The sequence below is a fragment of the Trematomus bernacchii genome, unplaced genomic scaffold (genome assembly GCF_902827165.1).
Source record: "Trematomus bernacchii unplaced genomic scaffold, fTreBer1.1, whole genome shotgun sequence".
Taxonomy (NCBI): domain Eukaryota; kingdom Metazoa; phylum Chordata; class Actinopteri; order Perciformes; family Nototheniidae; genus Trematomus; species Trematomus bernacchii.
Genome location: NW_022987593.1, coordinates 19024260 through 19047831, shown reverse-complemented (window position 1 = coordinate 19047831; position 23572 = coordinate 19024260). Strand labels below are relative to the sequence as shown.

The 23572-nt window shown below is 38.5% G+C and overlaps 1 protein-coding gene and 1 long non-coding RNA gene across 2 annotated transcripts in view; both read right to left on the bottom strand.

Annotated features, from left to right (window-relative positions):
• Positions 1-23572, bottom strand: part of LOC117482087 (B-cell receptor CD22-like) — a 55981-nt gene that overhangs the window by 5623 nt on the left and 26786 nt on the right. The window contains exon 7 of the mRNA XM_034130089.1: positions 10184-10232. Within this exon, the coding sequence (XP_033985980.1) occupies positions 10184-10232 (49 nt within the window). The remainder of the gene's footprint in view (positions 1-10183; positions 10233-23572) is intronic.
• LOC117482126 lies at positions 17620-18627 on the bottom strand. Its single transcript, XR_004555837.1, has 3 exons — positions 18602-18627; positions 18445-18524; positions 17620-17885 (listed from the first exon to the last, which is right to left on the bottom strand). It is a non-coding gene; the product is annotated as an uncharacterized LOC117482126 (long non-coding RNA).

Here is a 23572-nt window from a genome sequence, read left to right as displayed (position 1 = left end):
AAGCAATACTGTGTACTGTGTATTTTCATCAGGGTGTGTTGATCAGTACCTGTGACAGTCAGAGTTGTACCAGGTAAATCACTCCTCCATTCAAAGCTTGATGTTTTGAATGTGAAGCGATACTGAGCTGAATCTGAGTCTCTCAGGTCAGAGATCCTCAGAGTGGAGCGTCCTCTCTCTGTTTCAAGGATCTGAACACAACCTGCATACTGGGGGTCTTCACTAAGGTCCTCAGGTTGAGAGGGATTCTGTCCCTGATGAATACGCTCAGGACTGAACCAGAATGTAGATTTAAGTTCGTCTGCAAAGCTGCTGTACGTGCAGGAAATGTTCACTGATGATCCTTTGGGGGCGCAGATGCTTCTCTCAGTGTAAGTCACTCTGTTGCAGGTTTGACCAGTGACACCTGAAAAATAAAAAGATATTTTTTTCTATTTTTCAGCAATAATTTGAACACGAGTAAAAAATGACCAATCGAGTTCAATATAAAACGCTACTAGATGTTTATGTGTTAATAGAAGTCTTTGGAGTAAACTCACACACTGGAGGAGAGGGAAAGTCCTCATATCCCTTCAAAGCACAGGAATAACTGTCTGCATTGTTCGGGTTGCTTGTATAATAAGATGTTTCACCCTGGATTATTTGTCCGTTCTTGTACCAGATGTAGGAAGGAATATAAGATTGATAACAACTGTTCTGACAAGACAGCCAGTATGTATCTGATATGACCTGGAGATCTGGATTTATGAAGGAACAGGAATTGTATTTAAGACAAAAACTATCAAAACACATGCATATTATTATTATTATATCCAAGACATTAATAAATAATTAACATATCATTGAGAATTGTTACTTGTGACGGACAAAGTGACGCCAGTCGAACCATCATATTTTCCATCTGGTTGGTTTGTTGTGAATCTGAACTTGTACTCAGTTGAGTCGCTCTCTCTCAGGTTTTTGATTCTCAGAGTGCAGGTGTTGTTTTCACAGAGATCCTCTACACGACCTGCATACTCTGAAACTGTTTTCAGATCTACAGGTTCACGATCTTTCCATTTAGTGAACCAGAGTGTTTCCTGTACTGTGTTAACATGAACTCCCAATGTAGATGGGTATATGTAGCTGCATCTTATCTCCACTGTTGATCCTTTCACTGCACAGATCTCAGGAGAAGTGTAAGTCACTCCCCAGCCATACTGACCCTGAACCACTGTAACACAGAGAAAACACAACTATAATCAAAGTGAATGACTTAAAGGTAGGGTAGGTAAGTTTGAGAAACCAGCTCGAGATCGCTAGAATTTGAAATAACACAACCGGAGAAAATCTGCCACTTCCTTATAGAGCCCCTCCTCCAACACACACGAACGCGCACATGACCAATGAGGGCACGAGATAAGTTTGTGCACAGATGGAAGGCTGACAGGCAGGTAGGCCATCCAGTTATTTTAGCCGGGCCGGCTAAAATGATTGGTCGTGCTTTTTACAGTACCACGGCTTCCACAGATGATATTTTTTATGGACTTTTTGTCAAAGCACTTAAGATATTTATTGCTATCGGGATGTTAAGAGCATTCCATGGAATATAACAAAAAGTGTATCTCGAGCCGGTTTCTCAAACTTACCTACCCCACCTTTAAGTTAACAATTAGTTAATAAGACTCAGTAAATCAAACTACACATGTGTTAATGGGGTTAATGTAACCAGAACAAGCTTCAAGATCAAATTATCAGCAGACATTATTATAAAAATGTTCCTGAACATGAATCTAACTAGAGTTGAACTGAAAATAAGAATCATATCATGTATTTATCATAGTTGAGTTTCTGAAATGTGTAAAATATATATATATTTTACACGCAAGAGAAGAGGAGCACATGTACGTCACCTGTTAATTCCTTTTAAGGCAGTTTATAACTGCTGCAATACTAATTTATGACTTTGTTCTTTCTGAGTCAACATGCCTGCATGAACATTTCAAGATTAGGAATACTATTAATTATACAAGTCTGCGCTTTTCTTGTACAGTTCCCTCTCTGTTCGCTCTGTGGTCAGGTTGCTGCTGAGGTAAGTGTGAAACATAACAATAAATGCAGAACACTGAGATGTGAGCAGCTTCTGTCTGATATACAGATAAGAAAAAGAAGAAGACTGCTTTTAACTCAGAGTGTGGAAATATAACACTGAGGTCAGAGAGGAGAGAAGGAACTAGAAGGGTTTGGTGCAGAGGTATGATCGATAAGAGTTGAGTCAATATGTTATGACTTAGAATAAGAATATCTCTCTAAATCACTTAAAGTTAATACAAACGGAGCTGGAGATTCTTGAAGTCGTCTTAAGAAAACAACAAAGCAAAATGTTTTCACAGAGAGAGGATGGAACAGTTATGCATATACTATATTCTCTTTTTAACACTGGTAAAAGTGATAAGCAAACTGATATTGTATGCAGATGATTGGAGCAAAGGACAGTGGCAACGCACGACAAGATCTTCAGAATATCCATCAAAAAAACTAGAAACGTCTTTGAGTTTCTACAATTCTACACAAATACATTTAAAATGTTTCTGCTAGGTTTGCCTTTTACACAAATCCATCCCACTTATTCCCACATGTGACCTGATTTTACAAGTCCCACATTTTCCCAGAATCCCCTCTGTTCATGTGATGAATGTAAGTGTAGATGTACAGTACCTGACACAGAGAGCAGGAAGACAACAAATCCACTCGCTGCTGCAGTTAAACTCATAGCTGCTCCTCTCATCTCTGTGAGACTATAAAACATGTCAGATTAAATAATGTTCACAGGAGGTATACAGAATCAATACATCAATAAACTGTTTCTACTTACAGTGAAGGAGGAACGATGTGTTTAAAGATAACTTTCCTCTGTCGCAAATAAGCAGAAGACGGATATCAGGCTGTTTAAAGACTAGATTTCCTTCCTCTTTAGATTATTAATATGCATGATGAGCCAAATGCCAGGAACAGCCATTACACAATAAAGTAATGTTTTTTAACAAAATATAAACTTTTCTGAAATAAAATAAACTATGTTTAAAGACCCGTTTTGCTGCTTATATACTACTGATTGCTGCTTATATACTACTGACTGCTTATACACTACTGACTGCTTATATACTACTGACTGCTTATATACTACTAACTGCTTATATACTACTAACTGCTTATATACTACTGACTGCTTATATACTACTGACTGCTGCTTATATACTACTGACTGCTTATATACCACTGACTGCTTATATACTACTGACTCAGGGAGGTGGATGACCCGAGGGTAAGGCAGAGGCAGAGAAGGTCTCGAAACAGAAAAGGACCTTTATTGAAGGTTGTCTTGATATACAGCGTACAAACCAGAACTCACTCCTTAGTAATCTCAAAGAACCCACAAAACAAACAGAAAAAACAGAACTTAAAAACATGCATAACGAATCAAAGAACAAGACTGAGCTAGGCAGGCAGGAAAAACACAATAGCCGCGTTCACACCGGAGTACTTTTCACCGTACTTTTCGCGTTTAGTTCCGTTAGTACCCCTTATGTCGCGTTCACACCAAAAAGAGCACTTAATCTCGGGAATTTTTACCCCCATTTTTAGTGCCTGCTGAGAGATGGTACTTTCCTGGGGGAAAAAAGTGCCCCAGTTCTGATTGGCTGGGCGAATTGCAAACCACGCCCCGTAAAACTCTGAAATGTTTTGTAGAGCCGCCATTTTATTATCCTGGCATTAGCATTATTAGCATTAGCATTCGCCCAGTGCACAAACGCAGAGAGACTAACTTATGGCAACACAAAATAAAACATGGGAGCGGTGGAGATGAGGAGGTGTCGGCGTTCTGGCGATTTACTCGGAAGGCTTCAGTCGAAGCTGCTGGGACTCCCAGCAGCTTCGACTGAAGCCAGTCCCCAACTCCGGGGACTTCCGGCCGGGGACTCCGGGTGGCAGTATACGCCGTGAAGTTGTTTGCAGCCTGCCAGTAAACCCAAAGCAGAAGAAGACGAAGTGACGTCAGCGGCTCATTTGCGTAATCTTCCCTCAGGGAAAAGTACTCCGGTGTGAACGCGATCTGTACTAAATGCCCTGGGGTAATGAGTGCCGGGGCACTCAGTGCCGGCACTAAATACGGCAAAGTACTTGGTGTGAACGCGCCTATTGGTACCCGGTTAACAGAATCAAAAATCAAAAAGGAGGGAAAACACAGAGACAGGAAGCAGACACAGACATAAGACAGGGGGTGAACACTTTTGAAAATAAAACAGGAAAACAGACAGACCGTCACAAAGGGGGAAATAAGTGTTTTAGTTTGGGTGAACTGACCCTTTAAAGCAGACGGTGGAGGGAGCTCTGTGAGTGATGAAGCCTGAATGTGTCTCACTTAAGATCCTCCACTAGAGGACAGTGAAACATCAGATACTGAATCAGCACCCTGAGACACATTCTAACATCCATCAGTGATTGTTTTGACAAATGTAAATGCATATTTTGATTTTAAAGGTCAAATGAGTGAAACCTATTGCCATTTTAGTCTTTTAGCATTAGAGGTAATTTACTGTATAGTAGACTTACACTTCACACCGACGACCAACATCTTTGACATATTGGAAAGCAACTCTTTAAAACGTGTTTACTTGAATCATAATCACTCATAATCAGGGTGTTGCACAAGCTTTTCCAAATTGACTTTTCTCCAGCACGGACCACTCCTCAACAATATGTCACTTTAACTTTTATTACAGGTATTTTTGTTCATTGAGCACTGAGGAAACGTAAGAGGAAGGGGTAAGGCTGGTTTGGAGGACCTACTGTAATCCATGCAGGATATAGGAGTGCTGGGTTTAGTAGTGAACTTTCCTTATAGAAGTGCTCTGTATATTCTATACTATATTCTCACCTTATGTTTGGCTACCAATGAGACACATATGACTCCAACTTGACTACACCTGTGGTCAAGTTAAACTGACCATGTTTAGTAGATGACATTTGTAAACCTAGCCCAGCAGGCACATGCACACATAGACATCAACGTGGGCTTGAGCCCCTGCCCTTTTTCTTCCTCCAGAGAAAGTTCCCTTTTTTCCCCCTTTTCTTTTTATGAATGAATATATATCTACTGCTGTTTGCGCACAGTTTGCCTTTCCAAAAATATATTGATTGAATACAAAATTAAAATATCACGTCGGGAGATTAGACTGTGAAGTTCCGATGCTCTCTCTACCCTCAGTCCCTCCCTCCACGTCTCGCGCATAGCGGTGCGGACAGTCATCGGCAGTCCCTTTTGACAGACAGGTGTAAGCACCTCCCACTTTACTGTCCCATGTTATGCCGGCTTTTCTTGGCTTATTTTGAAGGTGAGTGGTGATGAACAAATTACTAAACTGCCAGTGCCTCGAGTTTACAGCTAATTAACTAAAAGACAATAACAAATATAGTTAACTAAGGTAGGCTACTAGCTAATGGATAAATTAGCTCAAGGTTTAGCTAAGGCAATTTATCATGGGCATACAGGCTAATGTACTGTACTTAAGGGGAGACACTTAAGGTGAATACAATAAAATGTGTATCTAATAACATCGTCACAATCGCCACATTGATATGCAAATTAGGCGTTAACTAATCCTAATTAAAATGCGCTAATTTGCATGCAGTTACCAAGGCATTGCAGGTGAAAAGGATAAAACAAAAAAAACACATCACCTCACAACTTCCCCAGATAGTTACTTACGTCAAGTCAGTATTTTCCCCTGAAATGTTATGTTTAAATGCAGATTGGCTTTAAATCTATAGATGAATTCAGACATGTTAGTAAAACGAACACCATTATATGTGTTTTTTGGAAGTTTTATTTCCATTAGAGTGAAAGAAAACATGGAAGCAAAATAGACCAAAATAACAAGTACATGAAAAAACGATCTTTTTGCCTGTAATGTCCTTAAACAGTAATTTCATAATTTTGATTGTTCGCTGCTCATTTAATAACTATTAATTGTACTAGTTTGTTGTCTGCTCTTGTGCGTAGTGAATACTAAAGAAGACCATTGTCTCTGTGTTAGCTGATTATTTTGTAGAATTGTGTTGAGTATTAAACAATTGCGTGAGTGTGAGGGTATTAAAATCAACCTGGTCTCACCAGAATGCGTGACTCCACCACGACTCCTTAACACTGCAGTGCGTGGTGGAGTCACAAACTTTGCTACAACAACCCCAATGTAAAGTGAATGAGGCTCCTTTGTCGTGGTGCACCCACGCATTTCTACAACGTCCAGCAGTGAGCTTTTATTCTATAAAACGTTTTTAAAATATACTTTATAGCTTGTAGTAACTCACGGGAGGTTTCTTTTAATTTATTTGTATTCATAATAATTTTTATTTTTCGTCAGAATGTATTATGGTGCATTAGTAACGAATTTTTGTTCTCAAAAAACAGTGCATTGTGTGTAATACAACTGTGATTTTTATTAAATTAGTTAATATGATATGTCAATAAACCTTAGAAAATCTTGAAATCTTGAAAGGGATGTGCAAAATAGCCATTATATACAGTTTTTAATTAACTATTAGTAGAGAATAACGAGTAATGAATATACTTTATAGGGATCTGCAGATAAATATTTAGTCTTCTCAAGCACCCACTACCAAATATCTCGCCTGATTGTTGGCACTTGACAATCACCGTCACTGAATTTTACTCAGGTGTAACTAAAGTCTGATTTAAGGGTTATTTATATTTCACATCATTAATCCAAATCTGTAAAGTAACTAAAATAAATGTAGTGGAGTAAAAATACCAGGTTAACCTTAAAGAAAGACCTCAGGATTATAAAAGACCCCCATCACCCCAGCCACAAACTGTTCTGTCTGCTGCCGTCTGGCAGGCGGTACCGCAGCATCCGGACTAAAACCACCAGACTCAGGGACAGCTTCATCCCACAGGCCATAAGACTATTAAACACCTGAACTTAGAAACAACATCCATAACATTCATCTGGCTGCTACTTAGAAATTATTTATCTAATATATCATATTCCAATCACTTGTATATAGACTCTTATTGCACTATTTCACTTTTTACTATTTTACTATTTTTCTTTTTGTATTCACTTGCACAATTTTTTCTGTGTATCTGTTTTATTGTGTTGCACTGTTGGAGGAGCCTGTGACCTAAGGGGGTGGTGGGGGGGGGGGGGGGGGGGATAGGACATGTTCTAAGCACATGGTGTAGTCCCATAGCTGAGGATTCTGGGTAGTGTAGTGTCTTCTGCCATCCAAAAACTCTGAAAAAATATTTGTTTCTCCGAATCGAAAGGGGAAAATACAAAAGCATTGTACACAATTTAAACCAATCAATGTTGTGTAATTAACAAGGATAATCTGGTGTTTTTGAGTTGATGAGTAGTGCAGATATCACTGTAAAATCAATCGACAGTAAGGAGAATACTTACTTCCGGGTGTAAAATCCTCCGTTATCCAATGGGAATGGACGCTCACATTGCTCTTTGGGTCCGTAATACAATAAAGGGGACATGATCAAATAGGAATATAATTATCTTTTAAATAACGTTAACTAAAGGGAACAATCTATTTGACACAGCTGAAGCTCTGGCCTTCCTTAAAAACTAACTAATTTAATAAAAATCACAGTTGTATTACACACAAGGCATTGTTTTTTGAGAACAAAAATTGGTAAATAATGCACCATAATACATTCTGACAAAAAATAAAAATGATTATGAATACAAATAATATAAAAGAAGCCTCCTGTGAGTTACTACAAGCTATAAAGTAGATTTTTTTTTAGAAAAACGTTTTATAGAATAAAAGCTCACTGCGTGACGTTGTAGAAATGCGTGTGTGCACCACGACAAAGGAGCCTCATTCACTTTAAATTGGGGTTGTTTGCGTTGTGCAGACACGTAAATGTAGCAGAGCGCGTGACTCCACCATGCACTGCGGTGTTAAGGAGTCGTGGTGGAGTCACGCATTCTGGTGAGACCAGGTTGATTAAAATACATTGGTCAGTAAGTCAGAGATGTGCAACTATATTTAACTTTTTGTTTTAAAACACTTTTTTATAAATGATTATGGGAAGTGCCCTTTTTCTCACTTGAGCACCCGCCCCCCAAAATGTCTGTGCACGTCCCTGTAGCCCAGTCTGATACTATGTCCTCTGACTCCCTGGACACTGAGCAATTAACCTCAGCCTTTCTCTCTACCTGCACTGGAGCTCTTGACATTGTTGCTCCCCTGAAACTCATGCGCCCCAGAGCTAAATCTGAACCCTGGCTCAATGACGTCACTCGTGCTGCCATGCGTGAGTGCCGGCAGGCTGAGCGCAGGTGGAAGAAGGACAAGCTTCATGTAACTCATGACATTTTAAAAGAGAGTTGGAGAAAGTATCAGAGCATTGTAAAGGCTGAAAAGATTAGTTATCTTTCTGATATTATTTCTAGTAACTTAAACAAACCTTGTGTTCTTTTTTAAACCATTGATGCTATGTTAAACTCTCCTTTATCCACTTGTATTGAAGCTTCAACTGAGGTGTGTGAAAAATGTCTCTCTCCACTATTAGAGCCAGTATCTCACCACCCTCTTTTGACCCCTCCATTGACATCACATGCACTGCTGTCTTCCAGCAGTTTGGACCTGTGTCGTTGTCATCTCTCAGTGACATTGTTGCTGAATTAAAACCCTCATCTTGTCCCACAGACCCAGTCCCTCCTCGACTTTTTAAAGATATATGGGACACTATTGGACCTAATGTCCATACAATTATAAATAGCAGCCTAGAGTCCGGTTCTGTGCCAGTTTATTTCAAACAAGCAGTTGTGGCACCCCTGATAAAAAAAACAAATCTGGACACTTCTGTCTTCTCAAATTACAGACCCATCTCTAAGCTTCCTTTTATCTCAAACATATTGGAGAAAACCGGACTCTTACAGCTGCAGTCTTTTATACTGTACATGCACACAATATTTTTGATATTTTTCTGTCCGGTTTTAAAGCACTTCACAGTACTGAGTCTGTCCAAACTTTTATGTCCCGCCTAAAGACCCACCTCTTTTCCCTCGCTTTCGAGTCAGTCGGAGCTGTTTTATCGATTTGTATGCTTTTATTGTCCATAGCCTTTATGTACCGTGTATTAATTCTTATGTGTGCCTTTTATCCTTTTATCTTTTCTTATGTGTGCCTTTTATCTATTATTGTAATATTATATTTTTATTTTAGGTCTTCCACTATTGATCTTATGTTTCATTTTGTGAAAATGTAAACTGTACATGGAGTGAAATGTGATGTTTTTAGGCTCTCTCTGTTTTAAATAGACTTCATTGTCTCTGTCAGCAGGATAGTTATTAACCAAGACACTGATGAGGATTTTTAAAGTTATTTATTATGTGGAATTTAAAAAAACAATTTGACGAGACTTTTGTCATATCAACAACTCTGCATTTAACAAATAAGCATGTATACATAGTTTAAGCAGTAATATATAGAGCACCTGACCATCGGCTGGTCTTAACGATAAATCATGTTTGACACCTCGACATGATTCACTTCAAGCTGCCAGCAGCTCATTCTTCTAAACCTACAAGCTGCTGCTACTGAAAACTGACAGTAATAACTTTAAGAGTTGAACGTGAATATATCCACTCCGCACACATCCTGCACAGCCTCGCTCTCCACAGGGACATTTCAACGTCCTTCTTCTTTGTTTCCATCAGGTGACCATCTGAAGAAAATCACAGAAACTTTGTGTAAAGTTACAGCTGGAACTGTGACTCTAAATGTGGAGTGGGCCTGTTTGATCTGATGCAGGAGGCTCTAACCTGACTGGACTTCACACCAGGTCTTCCTGCTCCTCTGTGTCTTCTGTCTGTGCTGCAGTGTGTGAGTCATTCTCATACTTAGGAATAGAGTCCAACTGATGAAGAGAGAGAAGACAAAATTAGACCCTCATTCATGAAACCAGCATATACTTTCAGATTTTATAAAACATTTTTCATATTTTAAAGTTGATGCTAATTATTTCTTGGCTAAATTCATTACTGGTTTCAACTCAGGAAGTTGTCTTTAATCACAAGTTCTCTTCACATTGCATTTATGAGCCACAGTATAGCTTTGACAAAGATAAAAAGTTGTCAATAGGTCCGCTCTCTCTCACCTCTATCTCTTCAGGTGCTTCAGTGGTGGAGCGCAGAGCTTTCTTCTTCCTGGATTAAGGGGAACAACAAATACAGATTTTATTTCATAACAGTAAACTAAAACACGTAAGAAGGATGTTTAAACTGATGAATTTATATTGTTGTACCTCATCCACAGACTCAGGAGAAGCGCAAGAATCAGAATCAAGACCCCCAGAGTCGTCCCGATGATATTCACTATCATTGTTGAACTCCCTAGAACAGCCTGTCCTCCTACAAAAAAACGACCATATAGGCCGATTGTTCAAGCCCTTATTACGACCCAGAGACACGTTTTAAAGTGTATGTTGTTTCTTACACGACCACTAGAGGTGCTCTAGTGGTCGTGTAAGAAACAACATGCTTGATGGCAAACGCTCCGGAGGAACGTTTATTCACAAATAACCCTCTCTGAAAAATCCTAAATTGTAGGATAGTTTGGCCATTAAAATGCTTTTTGATTCGATTTCTAGCGAGAAGTGTGTATTGTACTCTTAGAATCCACGTCCAGTCGATGCGTAGGATCTATAGTTTGATAGATATTACGAAGATGATCTGAGGTCTCGCCAGGATAACGTGTATATGCGGCAGCTTCCATGTAAAGTTAGAGTGGGTGAAAACAGTTTTTCCGGTCTCGAAGTTTTCATAATAAAACCGGATGTATTCCCCTCACTATCAAATTATTACACAGTGATATCTGCATTACTCATCCACTAAAAAACATCAGTTTATCCTTGTTAATTATACAATATTGATTGGTTTAAATTGTGTACAATGCTTTTGTGTTTTTAACCTTCGATTCGGAGAAACAAATAGTTTTTTCGGAGTTTAGACACTACAGAGTTTCCGATGACACTACACTACCCAGAATCCCCAGCTATCGTTTGGGACTACAACATCCGCCTTGCTTTACAAACCCCGTGATTAGTCCTCAAGTCCTGTGATTGGATGTTGGGGTGGCAGTGCGACAAGGTTACGCCGAGCGTCAACAGCTCTTTGAAATGGAATGGAACCACGACAGACTATCCAAAACTGGAATTGGACGGGTCCAGCCCAGCCCCCCCCTCCCCCAGAACTACACATGCTGGCTATTATGTGTTTCGCAACATGTTCTATGGCACGTCTCTGGGAATTGTAGTTTTATAAGACGTTTTCGTATTTCCCACAATTAGAAGTTGCCATTATTAAACTGTGTACACCCTGGAGGTTTAGGGGATACGAAACACATAATAATAATAATAATACATTCGATTTATAAAGCACCTTTCATTGCTAACAGCAATCCCAAGGTGCTACAGGTGGCATAATAAAAACAAACAAAATAAACAAAAGTTTAATCAAAAGCTTTACGATACGAAACACAGTGGTGTTATCAAATTTAAAACATATAATTAATAAATGGGTGAAAATTGCTTGTTTCCATAATGGGCAGCATTGACAGCTAAGGTCAGAAGAGCTTTATTTAACAGCTGGTCTTATGTCTGTGACCCCTCCTGTTGTTCATTGATAAGCCTGAAACATGCACTTGTCAAGGTTCAGAGGCACATTTTGCAAATATGGCAGTAGCCATCGATCGTCTTAAGATAAGATAAGATAAGATATACTTTATTGATCCCAAGTTGGGAAATGTTTTTGTTACAGCAGCATGTACTACTTTGTTCTACTCCACTACAATTCAGAGGTTAACCTGGTATTTTTACTGCACTACATTTATTTTAGTTACTTTGCAGATTCTGATTAATGATGTGAAATATAAACAACCCTTAACCTGTTAAGCACCAAGCCTGTTTTTCATGTTTCAGGCTCGAAAATGACATGCCCAAAACAAATGACTACAACTTAACTTCTAAAAGGGTTATATGAATAATTTATTTTATCAAAGCAAGGTTACATCTGTGAGTTGGATGTAGAAGTGTCAGAATCAATATAGATGTTTTTTATTTTAAAGAAAATTCAGATTTTACATAGTAAAAAACTGTAAATTATAGTGTCCGTCCAAATATTCTTTTTTACTTATAGTGAAAACTACCCTTGGATGATGGGTTAGTAGACTAAAAGCTTTAGGAATCCAAAGTACAACATATAATATAAGTACCCTGTATCAAGATTGATGCAAAACAAGTGACATTTGACCTTTTTAGAGAGGTTTAGCCAAAACCACCCCACCTCTGAGGTGATTTGGGTGAAAATGTTTTTTTTTCCATATCTCTGGCCCTTGCTCGATTTGGATGGCTCTTTCTGACCATTAGAGCCAATAGAATCGAAGGGGGAGGCCCCCACACACACTCGTTGTGAAAACAAATGGTGGGGGCTTCGCGCATGTAATTTTGCAGCAGAGTGGACCGATCTCTCACTCTGACATTTGGAAACGAAAAAGCAGTTTTATTGCTTATGGATTATCAGAAATCATTTCAAAGAGGACACAGACACATTGGATTAACCTATGGATTAACTGCAGCATCGTTTTTTTATCGTTTTAATGCCATTGAAGACCAGTTTTGACCAAGGTAAGCCATGTTAGCGTTTCTAGCTACCTAGCTCCACATGTTATGATGTCTGTTTTTGTTTATAGATATATCTTATAGATATAGATATGGAAAAAAAACAATTTTCACCCAAATCACCTCAGAGGTGGGGTGGTTTTGGCTAAACCTCTCTAAAAAGGTCAAATGTCACTTGTTTTGCATCAATCTTGATACAGGGTACTTTTTACTTTTTACTTTTTACAATGTAAAATCTGAATTTTCTTTAAAATAAAAAACATTTATATTGATTCTGACACTTCTACATCCAACTCACAGATGTAACCTTGCTTTGATAAAAGAAATTATTCTTATAACCCTTTTAGAAGTTAAGTTGTAGTCATTTGTTTTGGGCATGTCATTTTCGAGCCTGAAACATGAAAAACAGGCTTGGTGCTTAACAGGTTAATGTTTAAATAAAGCCTTATTAGTTTGTCTGTTTTGCACATCCTCCTATTAATACCTTTGGACGTCCTGCACTAAACTGTTTTATTGTAGAGATCACTACAGTATCTTCTTGATATTATCTATTCTATATTTCTATCATTGACCTTCTACTTTCCCCCTATGAAAGTATATACTCTTACTATTTTTTTCATCAAATATAACATAATTTCAACAAAATATAACATAATTTCAACAAAATATAACATAATTTCAACAAAAAAATTCAATAACGTTTTTTAACCCCTAGGTGTCCCTTTCTATCAGCTGTGCACCGTTATGGTGTAAATATAACCTATCTACCAATTGGATCAAATATAAAAGTCAGCCGAATTAATGTTGATACTGCAAGGAGACGTATTTTGTGAAAATAAATGTAAGATGTTGTGTAATTGCTGATATATTTATGATTCACGTCACATATTCAGTTTCGGCAGCACTTCTTCCTGTTTGTCCAGAAGTCTTCTCATCAGGGCTCTATAAATAAAGAACCACGGCAGATGTGTAATATTTAACCTGTTTAGCCCTGAGCCTGTTTTTCAGGTCTCAGGCTCGAAAATGACATTCCCAGAACAAATGACCATATCTTCCCTTCTAAAAGGGTTAAATTAATAATATTTTTTCTCAAAGTAATGATAAACCTGTGAGTTGGATGTAGAAGAGTCAGAACAATATAGATGTTTTTTATTTTAAAGAAAATTCAGATTTTACATAGTAAAAAACTGTAAATTATAGTGTCCGTCCAAAAATTATTTTTTACTTATAGTGAAAACTACCCTTGGATGATGGTAAGGTAGACTAAAGCTTTAGGAATCCAAAGTACAACATATAATAAGTACCATGTATCAAGATTGATGCAAAACAAGTGACATTTGATATTTTTAGAGAGGTTTAGCAAAAAAACTTCACTTCTGAGGTGATTTGGGTGGAAATGGGGGTTTTACCGTTTCTCTGGAACCCATTGGTCGATTTTGGTGATTGACATCTCTTTCTGACCGTTAGAGCCAATAGAATCGAAGGGGATTCTCCCCACTCACTAACATGGTACAAAAAAAAGGTGGGGGCTTCGCACATGCAGTTTTGCATCAGAGCGAAACTATACTCTAGCTCTGACATCTGGAAACGGAAAAGCAGGTTTATTGCTCATGGATTATCAGAAATCATTTCAAAGGGAAACAGACACATTGGATTAACCTATGGATTAACTTCAGCAGCATTTTTATTGTTTTAATGCCATTGAAGACCACTTTTGACCAGACTACGACACAGGTAAACCATGTTAGCGTTTTTAGCTACCTAGCGCCACATGTTTTGATGTCTGTTTTTGTTTATAAAGTCGCGAGTTCGTATCATTGAGTGATAATGTATGTACCCATCGATTCTGTGTCACCTCACGATGTGAATCGATGTGATGGATGTGCAGAAAATATAAATAATAAGGTTTTGTGAGTGAATTTCAGTGCAGTAATCTGTTAGCATTCTTCGCTCGTTGCTAATTCAGAGGCTCAGTGTTAGCATTGTGGGTTTTATTTTGAAAAATAAATAAAAATGATCAGTTAGATGAGTTTCTTCCCGTTACATGGATATAAAACATTCATAGTTTATTAAATGAACATGCCCTCAGACACTGTTTCCTGCAAGATGTTGCAGGAGTGCCCCGGTCCGGGGTCTCTCGGGCTTAACAGGTTAATGCAGCCGAACCGTGTATTACAAGGCTGTTATGTGATGACTTCCAAAGAGAAAAGCAAGAACACTCGGAATAAAGTATTATTTTATTTTTTAAAATGTTTTCCGATTTCATGTCGCATAAACACCATATCCCAGCGTGCATTGCATTTTAGCCTATCAAAACCTCTGAAAGAATAAATGTGTCTCTCAGAATCGAAAGAGAAAAACCTATGGGAAAACACAAAAGCATTGTACACAATTTAAACCAATTAATGTCGTATAATTAACAAGGATAAACTGATGTTTTACTGCAGATATCACTGTTAAATCATTTGATCATTGGTTTTATTATCAAAACGTCGAGACCGGAAATACTGTTTTCAACCCGTAACTTTACATGGAAGCTACCGCATATACACGTTCTCCTGTCGAAACCTCAAATCATCTTCGTAATATCTATCAAACTATAGATCCTATATATCGACTGGACGTGGATTCTAAAAATACAATATACACTTCTCGCTAAAAATCTAATCAAAAAGCGTTTTAATGGCCAAACTATCCTACAATTTAGGATTTTACAGAGAGGGTTATTTATGAATAAACGACCATCTGTAACGTTTGCATTCAACGGGAGCACTAGAGGGCGAAAACTTTAAAACGTAATTATAGGTCATATTAAGCGCTTGAACAAACGACACATTTGGTTGTAATAAGGGTTTGAACAATCGGCCCATTTGGTCGTATGAGTTGGAGGACTTGTTGCCCTAGAAACATGAATACATATGTGATACTTCTAACTGCTAGATTGATAAATCACATTGTCAGTGTGATACACCTCTGACAACACGGAGGTTCCTCCCTGAACACTGACATTTTGAATATGCTTGGGTTGCTTCATATAACAAAGTGAATCAATTCTGGTGAATGTAGAGAACTTACCTGCCACAAACATCTGATGTAAGTTGGAGTTACTACGTCCTAACTTGTTCTGGGCTCCACAGGAATAACCCCCACTGTGTTCAGCTCTGAAGTCAGTGATGGTGAAGATCTGTCCTGAAGCTTTTGGAGAGTCTTCATCCTCCTTGTACCAGGTGTAGTTAGCTGCTGGGTTAGCATCACTGCTACAGGTCAGAGTCACTGAACTGCCCTCCTCTATCCCAGCAGAGGGACTCACTGACACAGAAGGGAGCTTTGGAAGATCTAGAGGAAATACAATACATCAACAAAAATGGGTAAAAATACATCATGTTGAATTGAAATGAAAAATAGTTATCTGTGTGGGAGCATCTGACTTTAGAAGTGTTTTTTGACAGGTATAGAGCTAAAGACAACAATTATGTTGTATATATATTTCATTTTCTGCATTACTTCATGGTTTGAATACACAACATACGTGCAGATTTGGGAGCCAATTATAAATAAAACTCCATTTTCATCCTCTACTGTAGCTGCTCTCCGTCTCATTGGCGGCAGACTGTGAACAAAGTTATCATTTTTGCATGATGCTTTTCAAGTTAGCTTGGTTTTACTCACATTTCACATCAATAAAGATGGATTCCGATCTTGTTATCTCCAGCAGATTCTCAGCTCTGCAGTAATACTGTTCAGAGTCAGAGGACTGGATGGAGCTGAGGACAAGACGTGGTCCTTCATTGACAGAAGAAAGGTCTGCATTTCCATTCATCTTGTACCAGGTGTAGTTAGCTGCTGGGTTAGCATCACTGCTACAGGTCAGAGTCACTGAACTGCCCTCCTCTATCTCAGCAGAGGGACTCACTGAGACAGAGGGGAGCTTTGGAGCATCTGGAGGAGATGTGTTTAAAGTTATTAACATTAAAGGGTAGATATAATGGCATCTTGCAAATGTCCAGATGCACAAAGCAGGAAAACGTTTTTCACAAACACAATGCCAAACATTTTTAAGCTTGGAGCATCTGGAGGAGATAACATGAACACATTTCACATTTAATTCCACGGTGGAAGATATTTTTATGAATAATAGTTTAATAAAACACAGAGTGGGTGGTTAACTTGATTCCATCCTTTATCAGAAATCTAAAAACTTTGAGGGAAAGTGTTAATCTTTATGTCATGGAAGAAGTTTCCTTCATAATTCTCGTTTATTCTTCTTTCTAGTAGCATCCCTCGTAGAAAGATTATATTTATCTATTTTAAAATCAAACAGAAAACCGAGAGCCCTGGTTCAGTGTCTTTGGACACTGCCATGTCTGCTGGCGACCTCTGGTGGGTGAATAGATAAATGAGTGCAATGATGATATATGTTATACTGTATGTTTATGTTATTATGTTAGTGGAAGACTTTGAGTAAACTCACACACTGAAGGAGAGGGGAAGTCCTCATATCCCTTCAAAGCACAGGAATAATTGTCTGCTGACTCATATCTGAAGTATGCATAAGGAAATGTGTCTTCCTTTATTTTCTGTCCATTCTTGAACCAGATGTAGGAAGTATGACCAGGTGGACAACTGCTGAGACACTGAAGGCGAGTAGACGATCCTGGTTTGCTCACATGCACCTGGAGATCTGAATAAAGCTAGAATTAACAAAAATGTCATTATGTTCATACATAAATATAAATTAAAACATTCACACTATTTGCAAGAAGTTGAAATTAAGAAATTAATTGTTATAACTCAGTTATTGTTATAAACCCAGTGTAAATGTTACCTCTAACAGACAGAGTGGTTCCAGGATAACCCCAGTATGTAGCTTGGTTTGTTGTGATCCTGAACTTGAACATGTACTCAGCTGAGTCGCTCTCTGTCAGGTTTCTGATTCTCAGAGTGCAGGTGTTGTTTTCACAGAGATCCTCTACACGACCTGAATACTCTGAGACTGTGGTCAGATCTACAGGTTCAGGCTTACTCCATTTAGTGAACCAGAATGTTTTCTCTACTGTGTTAACACTGCCTCTCCATGTGGATGGGTATGTGAAGCTGCATCTTATCTCCACTGTTGATCCTTTCACTGCACATATCTTAGTAGAAGAATAAGTCACTCCCCAGCCATGCCCTCCCTGAACCACTGAAACACAGAGCACATCAGAAACTAGAATCAAAGTTAATCTATAAATTGTTGAGAAATTGCCTGATCAGTACTTTCAACAAAGAATGTAAAAATAAACATTTTACAAACTTTACTGGGATAGAGCAGAAAAACGCATGTGAATTCCTTCTTAGGCACTTTAAAACCAATGATACTCTTTGACTTTGTTGTTTCTTAATCAAACCAGGCAGAACATAAGTCTACACAAAAAGGGTATGTTCAGTTTGACACAAGATTGGAAAATGCCTTCATATAAATGAACAGTGAATGATTAGCGATCATATTAATTAGAAAAGTGTGTGATTCTCTGAACGGTTCCCTCTCTGTTCGCTCTGTGGTCAGGTGGCTGCTGACGTAAGTGTGACAAATACAAATAAATGCAGAACACTGAGGTGTGAGCAGCTTCCGTCTGATATACAGATAATAAAAAGAAGAACACTGCTCACTTATTCCCACATGTGACCTGATTTTACAAGTCCCACATTTTCCCAGAATCCCCTCTGTTCATGTGATGAATGTAAGTGTAGATGTACAGTACCTGACACAGAGAGCAGGAAGACGACTAATCCACTCGCTGCTGCAGTTAGACTCATAGCTGCTCCTCTCATCTCTGTGAGACTATAAAACATGTCAGATTAAATAATGTTCACAGGAGGTATACAGAATCATTACATCAATAAATGGTTTCTACTTACAGTGAAGGAGGTACGATGTGTTCAAAGATGCCTCTCCTCTGTAGCAATAAGCGGAAGACGGATATCAGGCTGTTAAAAGACTAGATTTCCTTCCTCTTTAGATTATTAATATGCTTGATGAGCCAAATGCCAGTAACACCCATCACACAGTTATGTTTTGTTGTCAAAAAATAAACCTTTCTTAAACAAAATAATCTATGGCTTTAACTTGTTTGGCTGCCGATATACCACTGACACCAGAAAATAAAATTATAATTAAGAAGAGAATAACAGTTACACAGGTTAATGCATTCCTGTTCCTTCACTAAGTGTAGTGAAGGAACAGGAATGCATTAACCTGTGTAACCACGAGCCAGTTTTACTGAACAGGATGAAGGGCACAGTATTAATTATCAGAGAAAATGGAAAATGCCATATATTTTCTCTTGGTTTGTTTCTTCTCTGTTCTCTCTGCGGTCAGGTTGCTTCTGTTTCAGAGAAATGCAGAACACTGAGATGTGAGAAACTCACATGCCTGTTAGTGTGAACCCAACATGAACACACACATCACACACATAATCAAGTGGACTGGAAGGAAGCAATTAAATATCTACAGGAAACAGAGATGGTCACATAATTAATGTAAATATTAACAGTAAGCCATGGTATCTTTCCAACTTTACCAAACCTCCATTCTTACCTCAATCTGGACATACCGGCTATAACTTGATCATCATTTCTGAACTACAGCCCATAATTCGGATGTGGCTGAGAGGAAGAGCTGTTGTCTTTGAGTCAGAAGAAGCCAAGTTATCGTGTTGATTTAACCTAGTGGGTATTATGCTGCTTGTTAAATGTGTGCGTTATCTCACTGCTACAGTGGAGAAGAGCTTCAAAATCAGAAATCTCAAACCTGTTAGAAATCCCATCCATTACACTCCTGTTACTGAGTTTTAGGTAGAAGCAAAACCTTTAATAGCAACACCATTTTTGACGCTAATAAACATTTATATCTGGCTCTTGGGGGCTCTGAAGAGAAGTGTACTTCTTGCGCCAAATCCATCAATAAAAGTCAATCAAAGTTTATTTATTCATCCCAATATGACAAATTGTAGTTTTGTCTCAGGGGGCTTTAAGGTTAATACAGAACATGAATATGCTGGAAATTCCCGGTGCTGTAAGCTTTTAAAATACTCATTGAAGAGAGAAGTGTTTCTCCTTGCACTGTGTACAACTTGACACAAAGCTTCCAAATAAAAGGGGGACTGTTCAGAGGAAGTGAAATTTAATAAGATAGCAGCTCAAAGATATTGTTAAAGACACTTGTTGAAACCTTCAGAACATTTGAAAGTAAGTTTGTTATAAAGGTTGTCGTATCCACAGAATACAAGGCGACCAAGCAGAACAACATCGTGTGAAACACAGAGACAGAAATTAATTAATCTCTAAATGTAAGTGAAAATAAATGTAAAAAATACATTAAATATATATAATTTCAGTATTTATAATATTTTTAATTATTCCTGTATTTATTTCCACATGTATTTATTTCTGTTTTTTCCCCCACATTTATTTATTCTTGTATTTTTGTATTCCTGTATTTATTCCTGATTCTTTTCCTGTATGTATGCATTTATTTATTTTATACTTATGTCATGTTCTGTCCTCAATACCTTTTTGCACGTTGTGTGCATAAAAGTACAAATTCACTCTAAATCACATCACAAAAATACCTATTTGGGCGTTCATTGTTTTAAAAACACACTGGTGGTCCAGAGGTTTATGCATTTGGGTTTTCATGCAGGTGTTTGAGGATCAACACCCAGGAGAGGAATATATTTTGTCTTCTGATATTCTGATGTTAAATCTGGAGACATAGTCTCCACCACTTTTTCTAATAAAGTGACCCCCATGATTCAAGATTAAATTCAAGATTCAAAGGTTTTATTGTCATATGCACATACTGTAAGCTTCAGTGTAGAGATGGCAATGACATTCTTCTGACCTGAGCTTCTCCAATAATGCAACAGATATAGCAAAATACAAAAATACAAAATAAAATAAAAAGTAGTGCAAAAAGTCTATATACATGTCAATAGATTGTGGAGAAAGCATGTTTTTTAAGAATGTCTGTTCTGGTGGAAAGACTTTATAAAAGTGTGAGAAACTGTAAAATCCAGAGGGAGACAGTGATGCAACACTGTGGAAGCAAACAGCTGTAAAACACCAAAGAAGAAGCAGAGGAAGTGCTTTTATTTTGAAAGGAGTCTGTGTTCCCAGCGTGCATTGCGCTTACTCACACACATGGTGGATAAATGAATAGAAGAAGCTGTTAATGATTAAAAATCCGGAATAAACTTCTTATTAATTCATGATTTGAAGTACCAGGAATTCAACATGTCATTACCTTGAAGCAAACTCGGTTGAAGTCAGATAAATAAGTGAGTGTCACCTGAATAACTGCTGTGGGTTGAACATGATTCAGTAAAACATGCTAATGTCAACTGTAAACTAGAGAATGCAATTCCTGAAGAAATTGCTAGTGGGAATGCTTTATGCTGAAAAGCTGATGCTAAACTGCTATGCTGAAATGTAATGTGTAAGAATAAAGTGAAGAATTTAGATTGAAATGATACATGAACACTGGGGGCTTGAATATGTGATGAGAGAAGAAAAGAAAGTAAAAAGGCTTGGAAAAGCAGCAGAATATTTGAACTGCAAACTTTTGAACTAACTTGATGGCGAATGATCTGTCGCCATGCCAACGGCATTTGATGACATCCCATAATACGCTTAGATGCGTTGATGCCAAAACCTGTGAAGTTTTGGGCCATTTGGAGCATTTTCACTGAAGTTATGAGAAAACCGTGTTTCATGGCGAGCATTGTGTTGCCATGCCAACAGGATTTGAAGAAATCTCAAAACTGTCCCGTAGATGTCTTCACGGCTGGACTGTTTGCACACATGTGAAGTTTGAGCACTTTTTGAAAATGTTCATAGGAGTTACAGCGACATCGTCTTTTATTGCAAGGGATGCGTTGCCATGGCAACAGCCTTTGAGGAAAACTCACTAATGGCACATAGACATGTTAATAACTGGACCATTAACTGTCATCTTAAGTCTGGTGGTGTTTGGACCATTTGCATAGGTATCATGACAACATCGTGTTTTATGGCGAGGGATGCGTTTCCATGGAAACAGCCTATGGTGAGATCTCAGATTTGGCGTAGAGCTGTTGAGGCATGGACTGGTGATATACAAGCGAAGTTTGGGGGCAATCGGACCGTGCCCATAGGAGTTATAGCGACATCGTCTTTTATTGCAAGGGATGCGTTGCCATGGCAACAGCCTTTGAGGAAAACTCACTAATGGCACATAGACATGTTAATAACTGGACCATTAACCATTATCTGAAGTCTGGTGCTGTTTTAGACCATTTGCATAGGTATCACGACAACATCGTGTTTTAAGGCGAGGGATGTGTTTCCATGGAAACGGCACATGTTGAGATCTCAGTTTGGCGTAGAGCTGTTGAGGCATGGACCGGTGATATACAAGTGAAGATTCGGGGACGATTGGACCGTGTCCATTGGAGTTACAGCGACATCGTGTTTCATGGCGAGTGGTCTGTCGCCATGGCAACGGCATTTGATGACACCCCATAATACGCTTAGATGCGTTGATGGCTGCATCGTTACCAAACCTGTGAAGTTTTGGGCCGTTTGGAGCATTTTCACTGAAGTTATGAGAAAACCGTGTTTCATGGCGAGCATTGTGTTGCCATGGCAACGGCATTTGAAGAAACCCCATAATTGACGTAGAGCTGTTGAGGGCTGGACCGGTGATAGACAAGTGAAGTTTGGGGGACGATCGGACCGTGTCCATTGGACTTACAGCGACATCATGCTTCATGGCGAGTGGTCTGTCGCCATGGCAACGGCATTTGATGACACCCCATAATACGGTTAGATGCGTGTGTAGCCGGTCTAGTGATAAATGTCTATCCATCCATCCATCCATCCATCCATCCATCCATCTATCCATCCATCCATCCATTCATCCATCGTAGCTTCCATGATCATGAGAAACAGTGATCAACAGAGAACAGGCAGTTAATACAGCAGTGTTTCTCTAATGGGTCTATAAGTACTCCTAGGGGTACTGTGGAGTACTGCGGGGGGGGGGGGCACATGGGATTTTTACAAATATATACTGTATAAAGTAATGAAACTGTTCCAGTTAAACTTGAATAATAATGTAAATAAACACTATATTTATATTTTATACTCCTATTTTCAATGTAATTGTTAAATGCAGCAAATGGTCAATTGCTATTACATTCATAATCAGTGGCGGCTGATGGAATTGTTTCTAGCTAGGGCTGTGCCACATATATGTTTCAGCAAACATCCCAGTATGACTTAATGCAACAAAAATGTGTCTTAAATTTGAATGCATCCATAAACAATTTAAGCATTTGAGACTGAGGACTATGAACAAAGACTTAAAAACAATGTCATTAGCAATACTTGCACACATACATATATGTATGTAATATATATATATATATTACAGAACAACGGTATAATCATAGGCGGCGCCAGGGGTGTGCTATAGGGTACTGCAGCTCCCCCTAGGATAGCCATAGCACCCCCTAAGCAACCCCAAGAAATGTTTTTTTTTTACGTGTCCATCCATCTTCTCCCGCTTATCCGTGGTCGGGTCGCGGAGGTAGCAGTTCCAGCAGAGAGCCCCAAACTTTCCTTTCCCTGGCCACATCACGTGTGAAATTCATAATTTGAAAAATAATTCATTCGAAAATAATATGCTACAGTAAGTACTTCTGGGTCTCTGTGTTTCATTCAAGCTCGGCTCTGTGTGTGTGCGGCACGCACGCATTTAGTGTGATTGAGCGAGCGAGAGAGCGCACCGGTGCCAGGGATTGTTGTTGTTACTTAGCATCTGTTTAGCTAGCTGCACTAACGGATATA